At 40.5% G+C, this 17,079-nt stretch overlaps 1 protein-coding gene across 4 annotated transcripts in view; it reads right to left on the minus strand.

The window, feature by feature from the left end:
* Positions 1 to 17,079, minus strand: part of atp8a1 (ATPase phospholipid transporting 8A1) — a 508,819-nt gene that overhangs the window by 392,132 nt on the left and 99,608 nt on the right. For all 4 annotated transcript variants that reach the window (XM_072496670.1, XM_072496671.1, XM_072496674.1 and 1 more), the window contains exons 2-3: positions 9,368 to 9,482; positions 89 to 188 (exon numbers count right to left, since the gene is read on the minus strand). In XM_072496670.1, the coding sequence (XP_072352771.1) occupies positions 89 to 188; positions 9,368 to 9,482 (215 nt within the window). The remainder of the gene's footprint in view (positions 1 to 88; positions 189 to 9,367; positions 9,483 to 17,079) is intronic.

The raw sequence follows: 17,079 nt of genomic DNA on the forward strand, positions 1-17,079 counted from the left end.
CTAAATAAAGATATTTCCCATCAATATCTAAAATGAGAAAAGGTATTTATGAATTATAAATGAACATTATGCAATTAAGCAAGCTTACCTGGAGAAGAGCAATGAAAAGGAAAAAGGAATTGGCTGCTCTCCTGAACTGTGAGTATAGGAATCTTGGTAAGAATGTGAGCGGATTGTATTTGGCGGTGCTATAAAAAAAACAGAAAAACATATTTCATAGATTTTATGCCAATATGTTCTAATTAGAATGAATTTAGATAATGTCTATATATGTCGGGGAACATCTCGAGTATCATAAGCTTCATTTGTATACAGATGCAAGTGTACACACAAAGAACCAAATAGATATTTGTCTGAGTGAGCATGTAAGTATTTGAGTTTTTACCAAGAGCTGGAACAAACAATATATTGCTGTGAGCAGGAACTGTTAGTTTCAATGGAAGAATTATTGAATTGGTCGACTAGTCATTTCACTCAGACAATAATGGTCAGCCTTGAGCTCATAATCTGATGAGGCCCAGAAAATACTGTATAATAATCGAAGCAATTTTAATAATTGATTAACCACACCTGCTCTCTGGAATACTTCCGCACACTTCATTGTGCAGTACGTAACCAAACACAAATTAAATTCAAATCATATTGTCACCCGTGGTTGATAAAATAATTTAGCGTAAACAGATTGCTACTGCTATGCAATTAATACAGCTAAATATTATAACACACACATCTTTACGATAAGCTTTTTGCCAGGTGTCAGGTATCTCGTTTGGGTCTGGTTAAGCTCTGTGATACTAGATTTAGCATCACGTCATCTAGTGTCAAATATGAAAGACAGGTTAGTTATATTGTCACACTAATATTCTGCAAATAATCTGCACACACCACAAATTCAGCCATCCTTTACTTGTTCTGAGGAAAATGCAGGTGTCATTTTTTGTTTTATGGCATAATTCTGAGCAGCAACAAAAAGGTAGGCTTCCACTCCCATGCTGTTTAAAATCCCTAGAAATGCATAATTCTACTAGTTAATTTAATTCCCAATGTAAATCCATCCTTAACTTCCACAATAAGAGACCCAAGTAGGTGAAAACCAACCAGACCCAAAGAATGCTGGATGGGAACAGCAGTGCCATATTAATAAAAGTAAAATTCAATTTTCTTCATATTGCTTGAGAATCCAGCTGAGAATGAAGCATCTTTGGTGTTGCAGATGCAATCTGACACATAAAGACCCATAGTCCAGACAGCAGTAAGTACAGGTCACAATCTAGAAGCCAAACTACTGAAGCAAAGTATTCAGTGTTTAGGGTAAACATGGAGTCTACATTGCTAGTCCCAGAACCCTTCCGAAGCACTGAAGGCTCAAAACAGGCTCTCAACACTGGGATAATTGGAAGATCTTCTCTAGATACAGAACAGCTTCAGGTTTGCATCAAAAGCAGTAATTTACGCAGAAGAGGTCATAACAGATGGTATTGCAAAACTGGCATCAATGAGCCTTCGAGCTCATATCAAGTCTTCCAGCCATTCGATTTGTACTTCGGTGTCTGGAAAAAATTGATCATTGAGTGAAATGTAATAAAAGGATGCAAGAAGGAGGCGAGTCCATGGATTCCTTTATAAGTGACCTGAAAAGTTTCACGAAGAATTGCAACTATGATATCCTCAGAGATTAATTAATGTATGAGCGTACAGTAGTTTGGATCCCATCAGATCCTCTGCAAACAAGAGAACAGCCAACTAGCTGCCAAACTAGTACAAATAGCACAACAGACTGAACGCTGAAAGAAAAACAATGCTATTGTTCATGGGGGAAGTGGGAGAAAAATAAGTGACACCATCCAAAACGTCAGACAGAAAATAAAAACGCAGTTGAAACAAAAGCCTGTGAAATCGGGACAGAGCAGGCCAACTGCCATCTTGAGATGTTCTTGGTGTAGGGGGAGAACTCAAATCATAAGAATGCCCAACAGGGGGAGCCGACTGCCACAACTATGGGAAATTCACACATTTTAAAATGGTCTGCAAATTCAAAGTTCCTACTGTTCACAGGAAGAAAGAGATAACAAGAAAACCAAGTAATATTTAAGAAGTGGCAGAGCCACAGAAAAAGCAAATAACGTTCTGAGAAGTTAACAGGACAGAAAATAAATCTTGGAGCATTAAACTAGAAGTTGGTGGTCACCCCACATAATTCAAGCAAGATACTGATGCAGGTGTTTTGGGATTATCAGCTGAAGTGAAATGGCTTTAAAAATCACATTACAGTCATCCTCCATCCAGTTACTAGGTCTACGATGAACTACGCTGAATGTAATAGGTTAATACTTGGCAAAATTAAAATACAAGGCAATTAGGAACTAGGGAACATCTTTACCGAGCAGAAAATTGAGGCCCAATTACAAGGCTGATGAAGTTGCTGCTGAGCAGTCCCATAATGTATTCCATCCCTATTTTCAGGCTTAGGAAAACCAAACACAGAATATGTAACGCTAAGGGAGGATGCCAAATTTATATGTCTCTTTACAACGAGGAAGGTCCGCACCACTTTTGGATTGGATTGGATTATTGTCACGTGTACCGAGGTACAGTGAAAAGTATTTTTCTGCGAGCAGCTCAACAGATCATTAAATACATGGGAAGAAAAGAAAATACATAATAGGGCAACACAGCATATACAATGTAACTACATAAGCACTAGCATCGGATGAAGCATACATGGTGTAGTGTTAATGAGGTCAGTCCATAAATAGGGTCATTTAGGAGTCTGGTGACAGTGGGGAAGAAGCTGTTTTTGAGTCTGTTCGTGCGTGTTCTCAGACTTCTGTATCTCCTGCCCGATGGAAGAAGTTGGAAGAGTGAGTAAGCCGGGTGGGAGGGATCTTTGATTATGCTGCCTGTTTTCCCCAGGCAGCGGGAGATGTAGATGGAGTCAATGGATGGGAGGCAGGTTCGTGTGATGGACTAGGCGGTGTTCACGACTCTCTGAAGTTTCTTGCGGTCCTGGGCCGAGCAGTTGCCATAGCAGGCTGTGATGCAGCCCGATAGGATGCTTTCTATGGTGCATCTGTAAAAGTTGGTAAGCATTAATGTGGACATGCCGAATTTCCTTAGTTTCCGGAGGAAGTATAGGCGCTGTTGTGCTTTCTTGGTGGTAGTGTCGACGTGGGTGGACCAGGACAGATTTTTGGAGATGTGCACCCCATGGAATTTGAAACTGCTAACCATCTCCACCTCGGCCCCGTTGATGCTGACAGGGGTGTGTACAGTACTTTGCTTCCCGAAGTCAATGACCAGCTCTTTAGTTTTGCTGGCATTGAGGGAGAAATTGTTGTCGCTACACCAGTCCACTAGGTTCTCTATCTCCCACCTGTATTCTGACTCGTCGTTATTCGAGATCCGGCCCACTATGGTCGTATCGTTAGCAAACTTGTAGATGGAGTTGGGACCAAGTTTTGCCACGCAGTCGTGTGTGTACAGGGAGTAGAGTAGGGGGCTAAGTACGCAGCCTTGCGGGGCTCCGGTGTTGAGGACTATTGTGGAGGAGGTGTTGTTGTTCATTCTTACCGATTGTGGTCTGTTGGTCAGAAAATCGAGGATCCAGTTGCAGAGTGGGGAGCCAAGTCCTAGGTTTTGGAGCTTTGATATGAGCTTGGCTGGGATTATGGTGTTGAAGGCAGAGCTGTAGTCAATAAATAGGAGTCTGATGTAGGAGTCCTTGTTTTCCAGATGCTCAAGGGATGAGTGTAGGGCCAGGGAGATGGCGTTAAGAGCAAGATTGAAGATTGATGGGCCATTTCCCAATAACCATGCTGACAGTGGTGTCCTGGAATGGTCATAGAACCAAAGGCAAATGGTTCAATTAAAATCTGTGTATACTTGATTTGATTCAATAAGTCAGCAGAGCACAGATCCACCTGATGTTATCAGTGGATGAAAGTCTTGCTAAATTAGCAAAAAGCACCTTCACAAGATTTAAAGTACAGAATTTAACAACAGGATCATCTGATACTGATGTAACAGATGGAATGTCAACGGACTAAGAGACAGATCTGGTGGGAATCAAAGTATAACATTGATGTATATAGATCCGTAAATAAACAAAAATGGGTTTTGCGAATAACAGTCTACAATAGCATTCTTGGGAAAACAGGCAGGCACTATCGAAATATCATCTAGACCCAAATTTTGTGAACATAAAACAAAGAGCTCAGTATACATTCACACAGTAGAATCTATGATCCAAATGGCGCGGTAGAAAAGGGAAACAATTTATTTAAATAAAATGGGTAAACTACGTACTGAGGACATCTTAGGCGAGTTCCTAGAACAAATTTAGTCTTGCCTCAAATCAAAAATAGCTACCTTAGAACTAGAAAGGGAAGTTTACCAAATCTTATTCTATGTTCCCCATTTGTTAAAGCTTATTATTGATATTAAGCCAACCCAAGGTTGGCATGGTTTATTGTCCTTCCCGAGGTGTCCTGAGGGGGATGGTGATGAGATTTCTTAAATTGCTGCAGTTCATTGGGTGAAGGTACTGCTAAAAGCTGTTAGGTAGAGAAGCAACAAACTATGACTAGCATTCTCCGATACATTGGTACAAAATCTATATTATGATTACAAGTCCGATGAACACTGAAGTCTAATTTCCCCATTTCAAAAAATACATTTTTTGAAAATGTCATTATCCAAATGACCAAGCTACTTCTGGCTGGCATCAAGGAGCAGACTTCAGGGAGTTTGTGTGCAATTAATAGAAGCATAAACTGGTTACATAGAAACATACACAAGATATTATAATCGGGGAGAGATATGGAACAATTTCTTCCTCTTTCCTACATCTCGACTGACCCGATGAGATGTATTTTAGAGAACAAGTGTTTCAACTCTGAATGGTTTTAACTCTTTTTGAGTGCGTAAGAACTGACACAAACAGACTTTCTGGTAAGCTTAAATCAAATGATGTAACTTTAATTCTCAACTTCCCAAACATCCACACCTCATTCACCCCACATTATAATTTCCATATATGTAACAAACACTTGGATTACGCAAAGTCACAAAAATTATTATTCAGTTTTCTCCAAAAAGATCATCAAATCATTGCAGGCCTGGGAATTTTCTTTCAGTTCACTGAAGAAAAGGAGCATTGAAGATTGGCGGTTTCTGCTGTTGCATTCACCAAACAACAGTTTCGGACTTCTGCAGTTGAAATCTGTGGTTAAGTAAAAGCACGCGAGTGAAGAAAGTGTTGCTGGAGCGCCGTCGGGGGGAGGGTGGGTTGGCGCTGCTGAACTTCTGCAAATACTACTGGGCGGCTAATATAGCCATGAGTAGGAAGTGGGTAGTGGGAGAGGGGTCAGCATCATGTAAAGACAGCACTCCGGGAGCTGCCGTTCTCGCTGGCCCGATACTCCACAAGTCTTGTGGTAGTGGAGGCTCTGAGGATCTGGGGGCAGTGGAGGAGATACAAGAGAGTGGAGGGAGCATCAATTTGGATCCCGATTTATAATAACCACAGGTTTGTACTGGATAGGCTAGATGGCGGGTTCCAGAGTTTGCAGTGGGCAGGAATTGGAAGGATGGGGGATCTATTTATAGACAGGAGCTTTCCCAGCTTGAAAGCTTTGGAGGATAAATTTAAATTGCCAGCAGGGAATGATTTTAGGCATTTGCAGGTGTGAGACTGCCTGAGAAACCAGGTGCTGCCACGGGGGATACAGGATAGAGTAGTTTCCAGTACCTAGGTGGGAGAGGGGAAGGTATCGGATATTTACCAGGAGCTTTTGGAGGCGGAGGAAACTCTGGTGGAGGAGTTTAAGGGCAAGTGGGAGGACGAGCTAGGAGGAGAGGTAGAGGCGGGGCTATGGGTGGATGCCCGAAGCAGGGTTAATACCTCATCATGGGCCAGGCTCAGCCTGATGCAATCTGAGGTAGTCCACCGGGCACACATGACAGCGGCTAGGATGAGTAAGTTTTTCGGGATAGAGGATAGGTGTGAGAGGTGCGCGGGAAGCCCAGCAAATCATGTCCACATGTTTGGGCATGCTCGAAGCTTAGAGGGTTTGGGCAGGATTTTCCTCAGGCAATGTCCTCGGTACTAAAAACACGGGTGGTGTAGAGGCCGGAGGTAGCAATCTTTGGAGTATTGGAAGATCCGGGCGTTCAGGGGGCGAAAGAGGCCGACATCTTGGCCTTTGCCTCCCTGGTAGCCCGGAGACGGAGCTTGTTAATGCGGAGGGACCCGAAGCCCCCTAGTGTAAAGACCTGGGTTAGTGACATGGCTGGGTTTCTTAGTCTCGAGAAAATAAATGTTTGTCTTAAGAGGGTCAATGTTAGGGTTCTCCCAGAGGTGGCAGCCGTTCGTCGACTTTCTCTGGGAAAATTAAAATATCAGCGGATGCAATATTCCAAAGGGGGGGGAAGGGGGGGGGGGGCGGCGGATTGTTGTTGTATGGTTGAGGTGCATGAAGATTGGGCTGGGGGGGGGGGGGGGGGGTACATGTTCATTTTACCATGTTGATGTCATTGCTTATGTTACTGTTATACAAATTTTTCAAATACCTTAATAAAATCAAAATTCCAACTGCAGATGCAAGAAGAGCTTCACATCCCTGCCTGTAATGACATTTTTGCAGGATTCTTTACTATTTAGGGTGAGGTGTATTCACTGAGATTCTTGACCCTGGCCTGTCCTTGTGGATTAATAAAGCACTCTACTTATTTCCTATCACAAGCCATTTTTGTCTTGTGACAAAAATATTAATAATTTCCATTGTCTACACATTTTAAGTTGATGGCTGTGCAACAGTGGATGGTGTTTGATATTGCAACAACATTGTAGTCATGAATAACCTCTGAAATACCTTTATTTGTAATTCTATCTCCAAGAGGCCAAGTCTACATTAAGACTCAATGGACAGTCTTCCAAGGTCATATACACTTTAATGCCTTCCCACAGGAATGCCCAGGCCCGTCTGACTTTTTCTACAGGTGTTATTAATGAATGCCTTCTGGAAGTCTACAAAAAGGCTCTCATATGAGACTATTAGCTATAGTTGAAGCTCATGGAACTGAAAGAAATTTAATGATGCAGTTAGGAGATTGGATGAGCAGCAAGAGAAAGGAAAATGGCAAATGCTTCAATTGACAGGATATGTCTAATGTACCACAAGCATTTGTGCTGGGTCCTCAGCGATTCAGTGTATTTGTTAACAACTTGGATGATGGCATCGAGTGCCACATATCTAAGTTTGTCAATGAAATTAAGAAATGCAGCGTTGTATGCAGTGTAACTTAAAGCATGCAATATTAATGGATTAAGTGAATAGATAAAACAGAGCAGGCTTCAGGGAGGTACTCAAAGATCTTCTGTGCTGCAAATACAGGTGTTAATTGGTTACTTTGAATTGTACGCAAAAGGAGCAAGAGCTATACTTGCCAAAATAAAATGATTGACACAAGAGGGGCAACATAAAACTAAAAGCATACATAAACTGCAAAAAAGCACAATTCCTCATGATTGGGTGAAATGCAAAGAACAAAAGGTGATAAGAAATGATAAGGGCTAGAAAAAAGGAATACAAATGGAAACTTACAGGGAAATCAAAATCAAGTTTATTTTTAAATTATATTGTGAGAAGGAAGTAGGCTAGTGTGAGGTGTCCAAGTTGGGAATAAAAAGGATACACAGTACTTTCTAAATAGTGAAAAGTTATAAGTAGTAGAACTATGGAGGCCCAAAGAGGTTTAAGTATCTAGGTACCTAGATTGTTGAAATGGAATGGACAGGTACTTAAAATAATTAAAAAGGCTACTGGAATGTTGGTCTTTATATCTAGAGTACTAGAATACAAGAGTAGAAGTTATGTTACAGCAATACAAAGCCCTGGCTCGACACACATGGAATACGCTGTTCAGTTCTGGGGACCTTACCTAAGGAAGGTTATACTGGCCTGGAAGGAGGGCACCGCAGATTTATCAGACTCTTAACTACCCTCAGTAATGGCCTGGCATGCTGCTCAGTTCAAAAGCAATTAGGGATAAGCATCCAGCAACACCCTCATCCCATGGAGGAAAGAAATGATCAGTGGGACGATGACGATTGTGGAAACAAAGAAGGTAGCCAAGTGGAGTCTGAAATGGAAGAATGGGGTGGCAAGAGACTTTAATGTTGTGAGCTTGGAAGAGGAACAGGTGACTGACAGGGGAAGACAGGGAAGGGCAATCAACTAGTATTGTGGTGACCCCAAGTGAAATGGGAGGAGCTGAAAGATAACTAGAATGTTACACAAATTGGGGTTTATGTTCTCTGAATATAGAGCTGATCAAAGTTTTCAGGATATTACAACTGGCCTCTTTCTGTGCTGTAAAGTTCAATGACTCTAATGATGTTAGATGGGGTGATAGGGTAGATATAGAGAACCCGTTTCTGTAATTTGGGGAGTTTAAGACCAGGAAACATAGCCTAAAAACTAAAGTCAACCATTTCAGGCCAAGTTGGGAAATGCTTCCGCACAAAATGGGTGGTAGTAGTTTGGGCACTTCCATAACTAGAAATGGATGCTAGGTCAATTATTAATGGCTTTGATGAAGAAACTACCTCTGGTGGCAGAAGCATCAGTAACCAGAGTTCACGGATTTAAGCTGATTGACTCAGACACAATTTTCTTTTCTAAAAACCCAGCAAGTTTTTGCAATTGGGACTGCACTGCCTGAAAGGCTTTTGGAAGCAGATTCAGTGGTAACATTCAAAAGGAAACTGAATAAATACTTGAAGGGAATGGAGTGGGACTAACTGCATAAGTCTGCCAACGATCGGCCAAATGGCTTTGTTCTGCACTGTCATTCTATAAAGATAATTTTCATGCGTCAATTTTTTCACTTGATCGAAAGGTCCCAATTCTACTTTATCAGTTGTTTAGTTATTAAAGAATTTGGCAAATCCCTGTTGAGGTGCTCTGGCCTAGAAATGTGGAGTTAGTGTCTATGCCACCTTCCTGGAGTCTACCATGACTTCAAGTGGGAGAATCCACACAGACGTTTCTGTCTCACAATGAGAAATAAAATGCATCACATTTGCATTCAACTCTGCACTGTCTCAATTCATACATAGGCATGCTTTTCTAGCACAAAATAGATCAGTACCTTTGGTCAATTGCATACTATTGTTTACTATATATTAAACAACATTAGGAACTAACAATGAACATGAAAATCTTCACGTAAATGGGGTCATGCAATGAGTATACCACATTAAGTAATACTTCACATGACAGACAATGAATGCCCTGACGCATGGCAGAGGAGAGAAAAGCAAAATAAAATCAGATTTTCATTAGAAAGCCGAAGTTATTCCCACCTGACATGATTGCTACAAAACTTTATGAGCTGAGGTCGGTTAATAAATATTGTCCTCACATCCTCTTGATCAGCCAATGAGGTTTTTTCTGAGGCATCCTCAGTTTTCTCATAACCTATAAAAGAGCAAACCAAGTATAAATGAGAATGAAGAAAGTCAGACAGACATGGTCCACAAGGTCCTAATCAAATTACAAAGGGCCGTAATTTCCGATAGAGAAGCAACTGAGTTGGACTGCCACTCTCCTCAAAGGTTCTTGCCTCAGGATCAGCTGGATTTCATCTCACCCAACGTTTCAGCACAGGTGAAATTTTGCAGTGAAGCACACTCCAAGGGATTAGCACAGGGGCGGTAGAATCAACAGCAAGTAAACTCCACCCCTTTTGTTTTTAATAGCACTAGCCATCAGAGGGCAGGTCAGGACTTGGGGAGTGGGGTGTTGGGTCAGGCCTTGAGGAATTTGGGCCTGGGGAATGGGAAGGGGAGGGCGGATCAGACCTTGGGAAGTCAGTCAACCCTTGGGAATGGCAGTAGTCGATGGAGGTAAGATCGGCCCTCGAGGTGCATGGAAGGGTCGGACCAAGCCTTGGGTGTGGGTCAGACTGGGCCTGTGATGGTTTGGGTTCCAGTCAGTGAAAGTCCATTGAGAGCGGTGGAAATTCCATGGAAAGGAGCTAATGTTGGTATGCAACAATGCAGTAGTCACCCAGAAGCGGTTTTAATTATTGGTGTTACACAGTCAAAACCATCCATAGTCTACAATTCAGAATCACAATTTTCATAGTTCCCATGGGAAGGTTGCACTTCCAGGGCAATTACCATACAGAGCTCAGAAGCTATGCCCAACATCTCTAAACATAACAATTGAGTAAAAGCACCTTTTAAACACAAACATAACATTTAGCAAGTATATTGCAAATATATTTTCTTTTCCTTGTTTCAGCTGTTCCTTGTGAACAGATAGAATACTCAATTTTAATTTAAGGTACAGGTGAGGTGGAAATAAATATTAATTGAAAAAAAAAAAAGGTGACTAGATGATACAAATACAGAATTTGCACTTGAGCATGGTTAGACGTTGCAAAAAAAGTATTTTTCATCAGGACAGTGGACATGTGGAACAGATTCCCAGGCAAAGCAACTAATTCAGAGCCAATCAGTTTTTTCAAGAATAAACTGGTCAATTGAGAAGGGAACACTAGGAGCGGACGTGTTGGGGGGGGGGGGGGGGGGGGGGGGTCGTGTATAGAGATGGAGTTATGATTCCCTAAAGGACGAGGCCAACGGCTAATCTGGAAGGAAGTTCCATGATAAGCAATCCTAAATGGTTTCCAAATAGAACAGGCAGACAGGTTGAATGGTCTTCCATGCTCTGGATTTGTTACAATTCAGTTGATGTTACTACTGGATAAGTCAGATCTTCGGGTTGAGCTAGGCCTGCTAGATCTTAACTTTTATTTTTTGTTCAGAAACGTGGAGAGTCAGAGTCCACTACTGATCTTTTGACAAAGGAATAAAACATTTATTAAAGAAAAGATGAACTATATTGCACTACTCCTTCACCCACTATACCTTTACAGATATGTACAATTGCGCAAGAATAACAAAATCGATCTTACATGTTAACGTTCACAGTAAGTACGCAGTCCAATATATCAATTGGCTATCTATGGTCAGACACACCACACTTTGAAAACAAGTGACAGATGACACCTCAAACAGATGCTATGGATTTATCAACTTTCCCCAGATGCTGGTCAAGGTGAGCAATTAGTCTCACTGTAACTTTGATTTTCACGCAAGGGTTTCCAATCTCAAAGTATTTGCCTTGAAATCGTCTCCCAAACAATGGGACATCTTGTCCACTGAGTTCTGAACTCGCCTCTCGATGTTTCTTTCCCCTGCATCGCCAGATGTATTCAAGCATCACATTCCACACACTCTCAGGTATTCAGTCGTACCAATAGAACACACCTTCAAAGGCCTATTTTTGTTTTAAGTCTTGCTTCCTGCAATTTTCTCACTTTAAACTTTGAGTTTTCCCCTGCTCCTCATTCTAACTTCACTGAACAGGATCTGTTCAAGATTCCAGTTCTTATTCCTGGACTTAATTGTCTTCCTTTAGGACCTGCGCCTGTAGCTCCCTTTCCCAGGAGACTGCTGACAACTTGAGATCAAGAACTCTCTCAACATGCATGGTTACTTCAACTCTAGAGTAATTCGTCCAAGATTCTTTTTTCCTCAGCAATATGCTAGTATGTCCAGCTAGAGAAAGACTTAAACTGCTCCCTTCATCTTAAGAGCATAATCACCAACTCATCTAAAAACTGTTTTTGTGTCTCTGTATGTTCTCCTCTCCGAATTCCTGTTGCTATGCAGCAGCAGCATGCTTTTTTTCTACCATGTGTTTGCTTTAACTTCCCTTCAAGAGTTATAAAACCTCATTAAAAATATGTAAGGGCACATAAATAGCTCTAAACCTGCTGTCTCTAATCAAAATGAAACTAGACCCAGATTTCACCTTTTCAAGAATATAAATTAAAACTAAACTTAAAGCTATACTTTATTCCTAACACCCACAAATACAATTTATTTCTTCTCAGGTCTGCAACAATTTAATGACATTTTTTTCTAAATTTGTCTCTAAAATGAACTTCCTTTAGGATAGTTATGCTCATCATGAAGGACACTGACCTGAAACAATAATTCTGTTTCCACAGATGCTACCAGACCTGAGTATTCCCAGCACATTGTTTTTCTATCGGATTTCCAACATCTGCAGGGTCATGCCCAGTAAAGATGATATATCCCAACTGTCAAGACAGACTTTAGATAATGATGGTGTGGCGGGTGTGGAATTTGAAGGTGGTTAATGGGGTCTCAATCAAGCTACTTTGTACAGTACGGTGTCAAGCTTCTGGAGTGTTGTTGGCACTGCACGTATCCATTGCACTCCTGACCTGTAGATGGTGGACAAGCTATTAGAGTCTATCAGTGAGCAGTTTACTACTGAGAAGTGCTCCCTTGATAGCACTGTCAATGACACGTCCTAGCACATTGCTGATGATCAAGAATAAGCTGGTGGGATGGTAATTTGCCTGATTGGATTTGTCCTGCTTTTTGTGGACAGGACATATCTGGACAGCTTTTCACATTGATGTGTAGATGCCAGTAGTTTAGCTTTATGATGACAATGCTGCAAGTTTCCTTTCCTGTTTGAAAGGCCTGCCAGAATATTTTGGCAGTTATGGCTTGAAACCTTGATGCAAAGTAGCTTGCAGTTTAATTAGTTACCAAGAAACAAATGGGGAAGAAAAAGACAATCAGACCATTGACTCTATGCCTCCATTCCCCAATTAATGTTTGGACTATTCTACATGGCCTTTACTTCTTTTAAGTTTAAGGTGATGTTTTGGGCCATTTGCACCCAATCCACAGCCAAAGACTAAGCCACAGCCCAATTCTGTCCCTTATTTCTCAACCCTTGTTGTTTGGTTCATTTCTCACCATAATCTATAAAACATTTGATAATTCTGCTAATACTTATATTTACAGCCTTCAAAAAATTCTCATTTATCTGCCTTTTTTGATCGAGTTATGAGAGTTTGTTCCACTACATTGTAGGTTTGCAATAAATTCCATATTCCTTGAGGCTTGTTTATAGGTCCTCCAATTTTAAATTCCCAGATAGAGTTAAACATCATGAATCCACCCACAATTCTCATCATTTTAACTGTCTGTGAGACAGAACAAAATTCATCATTTTCAAATTCTAATAATTTCCATGTTGTGTATTTAAAAAAAAATATTGATCTATAATGCAGCCTTTTAAAACAATTCTTGATCTATAATGCAACCAAGATTCTGACATTTTTAAAATGTAAAAGCCAAAGGATTTCCATGCTTTGATCTCCCTTACCCTTTTGTCTTGTTTAATAAGTAGGTGCAAATCTTCAAGTCAAATCTGGATTGTGTCAGGAAACAGTTTTAACTAATTTATATTTGTATTTGTGAGTAGAATAAATAAGAACGAACATTAAGCAAATTTAGTTTTGTGGTTCTGTATTTGAAAGGGTTAATGACTTCAGTTTGGTTCAGATCTCCGTATGGTAATTAGGGCTGTTGCTTAGCAACCAGGGGGTACCCGAGAATAGAAATAACTTTTAGTTAGTTTTAATCTGCAACCAGCAGAAGCTGGACAGGGCAGGGGAGCAAAGTTGCAAGGAGCAGACTTTCCAAACGAACATGCAGAATCCAAGGAGCTGGGACAAGTAGTATGTCTCAGGAAGACCGTTAAATTGAAGCAAAAAACAAAAGAACAAGAGGTTGAACAAGTTCCTGTTCTAGGGAATTCAAGCGAAAAGCAGGTAAAGTGCTTTGAGCTAAAAGAGATTCCTGCAAGAACCAAATTCAAAGTCAGCTGGGTGAGAAACCAGACATCCGAGTTAAATCAGACGTTTGGTGACATCTGAATGCAGCCTGTGAGGCAGTAGTACTTTAGTGGCATGGCGGATACCCGAGATTGTGTGGAAACGTGAATGTACATGGTAATCCAAGGCAGAGGAATACGGAGAAGAAATTGAAACCTGGAAGTGGATCCTCCGTGAAAGTATGAGAGACAGCGTTGTTTCTGAGAAAATTCCAAGGCTTGTTTTTACCAAGAGTGGAGTTTGGAAACACTCATGTGACAGTCAAAGTTCCAGTGAGACCAATGGTTTACAGCATGACAAGCATCTGGGAAATTTGATGACAAATCCATAGAAGTTATAATGGGTGGCACTTGTCATTTGGTTCCAGAGTGTGGTATGTCTGACCACCATTGGTCTTTTGGTTTACATGGACTGCGTACTTACCGACAACATAGAGTGTAATATGTATTTTGTAACCTGCATTATTCGTCCAAATCATTGTACATCTGGAAAGATATAGGTGGGTGAATGAGTAGTGCATTATAGTTTATCTTTTCTGAAGGTTTTATTCTTTGGTTAGAAATTAATTGGTAGTCCTGCGACTCTACGTCACTAAACAAAAAAATAAAATTACAAACCATCGAGCCAGGGTTCTGCTCAGGGGATCTGACTGTCCAGCAGTATCAGCTGGGATTGTACCAGTTGGCTAGTGTGCACTGCATGGAGAAAAGATTAAGGTGGGCTCAAGGCAGACAGCTATTATGGAACTAACTTCCTCCCAAACAGTGAGGGCAATATAACAAAATGTTCAGATTTTGCAATTTGCTATACTCCCTCCCCATTTAAAAGAATTTGCACAGTAAAATGTAACAATACCTGAATTTTTTACAGGTTGTGTTGCCTACTTGTTTCTACTGGAATCACAACCAAAACACAAGGCTGATACTTCAATTAATTTACTTATTAAAAAAAAAAAGTTTTCCTTAGCACCAGCATGTGCTTATAACAAAAAAATATTTGACAAGAAATAATGGAAATAAGTTTTTTTTTAAAATCCTACATACTTTCAATTAACCCATCTAGCTTCTTTACCTTTCAGTCTGAGTGTCTCCTTCCATCTCCATTTCATTGACTCTGCTTTCAACTTTGCTGACTGTGTCAAATATGCATTTTGACTTTGATTACCAATTCCATTGGTTGGAATTAGAACACTGAAAAGATCCTGACTCACTTTTCTCTATCGGTGGATTCTATAAAATTAGCAAACTTCACATTTTTTTTGGCTTTCACTTTCTCTCCATCACTTTAGACTGCAGGAGAAATTTGGATTATAGGAGGAGATTTCTCCTGCTCTCCAGTTGTCAGATTTTCTCTTTCAAGCAAATGATCGACAGGACACTGGCAGAGTATCTCACCAATATGTGAGACATGTGAATGCACCTAGCCTATTCACAACAGCTTGAATCACATATTTCTCCTTACCACCTCGGTGGTTTTATACCATGACCTGCTGAACAGCACTGAACGCTCTTCAGTTTCATGCCTCATGTATGATGTGTTGCGAACAACCTGTTTTTAAAAAATAATTTATATGTTTAGAAGACTAGATTTTCATTTGGGGGTTGAAATATAAAGTGTAGGATCAATGGAAATACCTGGCTGATCTGCACTTGCCAGTTTGTTTACCAGCTTCACAAAAATCCTATTTGCACTGAAGGTCAGAATGGCAGTTGGGTCCATTAGCTGGTAGACAAAGTCTGAAGAGGATTATTCCGTCTTTGTTGGACATTTTTTATTATTCATGTAGTTCCTCCCATACCAAAGCAGCTCTGAAAACAACTTGTAAGCAATAGGTTTCTTGATGGAACCAGTGAGTTTAGAATGAAGTAGCTATTACTATTAGAGATAAGAGTTATTTAAGGGTTGTTTTCCAGGTGAAAGATAATTAGTTTAAATTTTTGTTTGGATCACCTCAAGTATCCCAATGTTGCTATAGAAATAGGTTAGGCAGGGAGAGGAGCCTTATATTTTGGGTTTTACCTAGGTGTTTTCTCATAAAAACAAGTAGTTGCCGTTTCTATGTCACGGAGGTGAAGGTAGACAGAATCTGCCAGAAATTGTATAGTAGCTGTGGACCAGGAGCAGAGGGTTATTGGAAATCATGGGTGTTTTCTGATCTGAAGCTGCCAAGTAGGAATGCAGTGAGGCCCTTAGCTAGACCAAAAGTTAATTTGAGAGGTGTGGCATGCCTTGGTTTGTTCTCTGGAGAAATGAATAAAACCTCAAGATCCTGTTCAGACTAGGGGAACATTTGGGTGGAAGAAAATGGAATGGAGTTCAAAATTTAAGCAATTACAAACTGTATTAGTAGTGCTTGCTTGGTTTAATTCCTGTACAATAAAGGATTGCATTTCAAACATGAAATGAAGGAATCATATGGGCTCAAACCATGATCTCTATTTCTCTCTCCATGGATGTTGCCAGGCCTGCGAAGTTTATCCACTCTTTTCTGTTTTTATTTCAGATATCCAGCATCCACAGTGTTTTGCTTTTAAATGAAATCTTGTGCCTAAGTTCTTCTAATTGATAACACAAGTTTGAATTTCTCTTTAAACTGTTACTGGTCTTGACTAAGAGTGTAGCACATGACTGTCTTGCTTTTTGTTTAGTTTAATATTGACATCAGGTTTAAGCAAATAAACCTCGTCTTAGGTGCATGTTTAAACACCAACTCAAAGTGAGCAACCTGTTGTAGACTGGGATCATTCTGTAAGAGACCATAAAATTGTCTGGACTCTTGCCAAAGAGAAACATGGAAATGACTGCCCAGCTTGTGACCTAGCAAAGACCTCTTCACAATCTGTACACTTCTTTCTGCAGCATCAGTACACTTCTTTCTGCAGCATCAGTCAATGCTGAGTGATATGGTGGTATTAGTGTATTCAACTCCATTCTTACTCAAATATTTCAAATTCTGACAAACGGGTGCAATTTGACAACAACATCCCTCAAAACCCATAAGTTGCAAACCAACTTATTAAAACCTTTGAAATTCTGGCACTTGTGGCTATGGGCTATTAATTCAACATTTATATCTAATAATAGTAATAATGATCTTTATTGTCACAAGTAGGCTTGCATTAACACTGCAATGAAGTTACTGTGAAAAGCCCCTAGTTGCCACATTCCGGCACCTGTTCGGGTACATGGAGGGAGAATTCTGAACGTCCAATTTACCTAACAAAGTCTTTCGGGACTTGTGGGAGGAAAACAGAGCACCAGGCGGAAACCCACGCAGACACG

The sequence above is a fragment of the Scyliorhinus torazame genome, chromosome 3 (assembly GCF_047496885.1).
Source record: "Scyliorhinus torazame isolate Kashiwa2021f chromosome 3, sScyTor2.1, whole genome shotgun sequence".
Taxonomy (NCBI): Eukaryota; Metazoa; Chordata; class Chondrichthyes; order Carcharhiniformes; family Scyliorhinidae; genus Scyliorhinus; species Scyliorhinus torazame.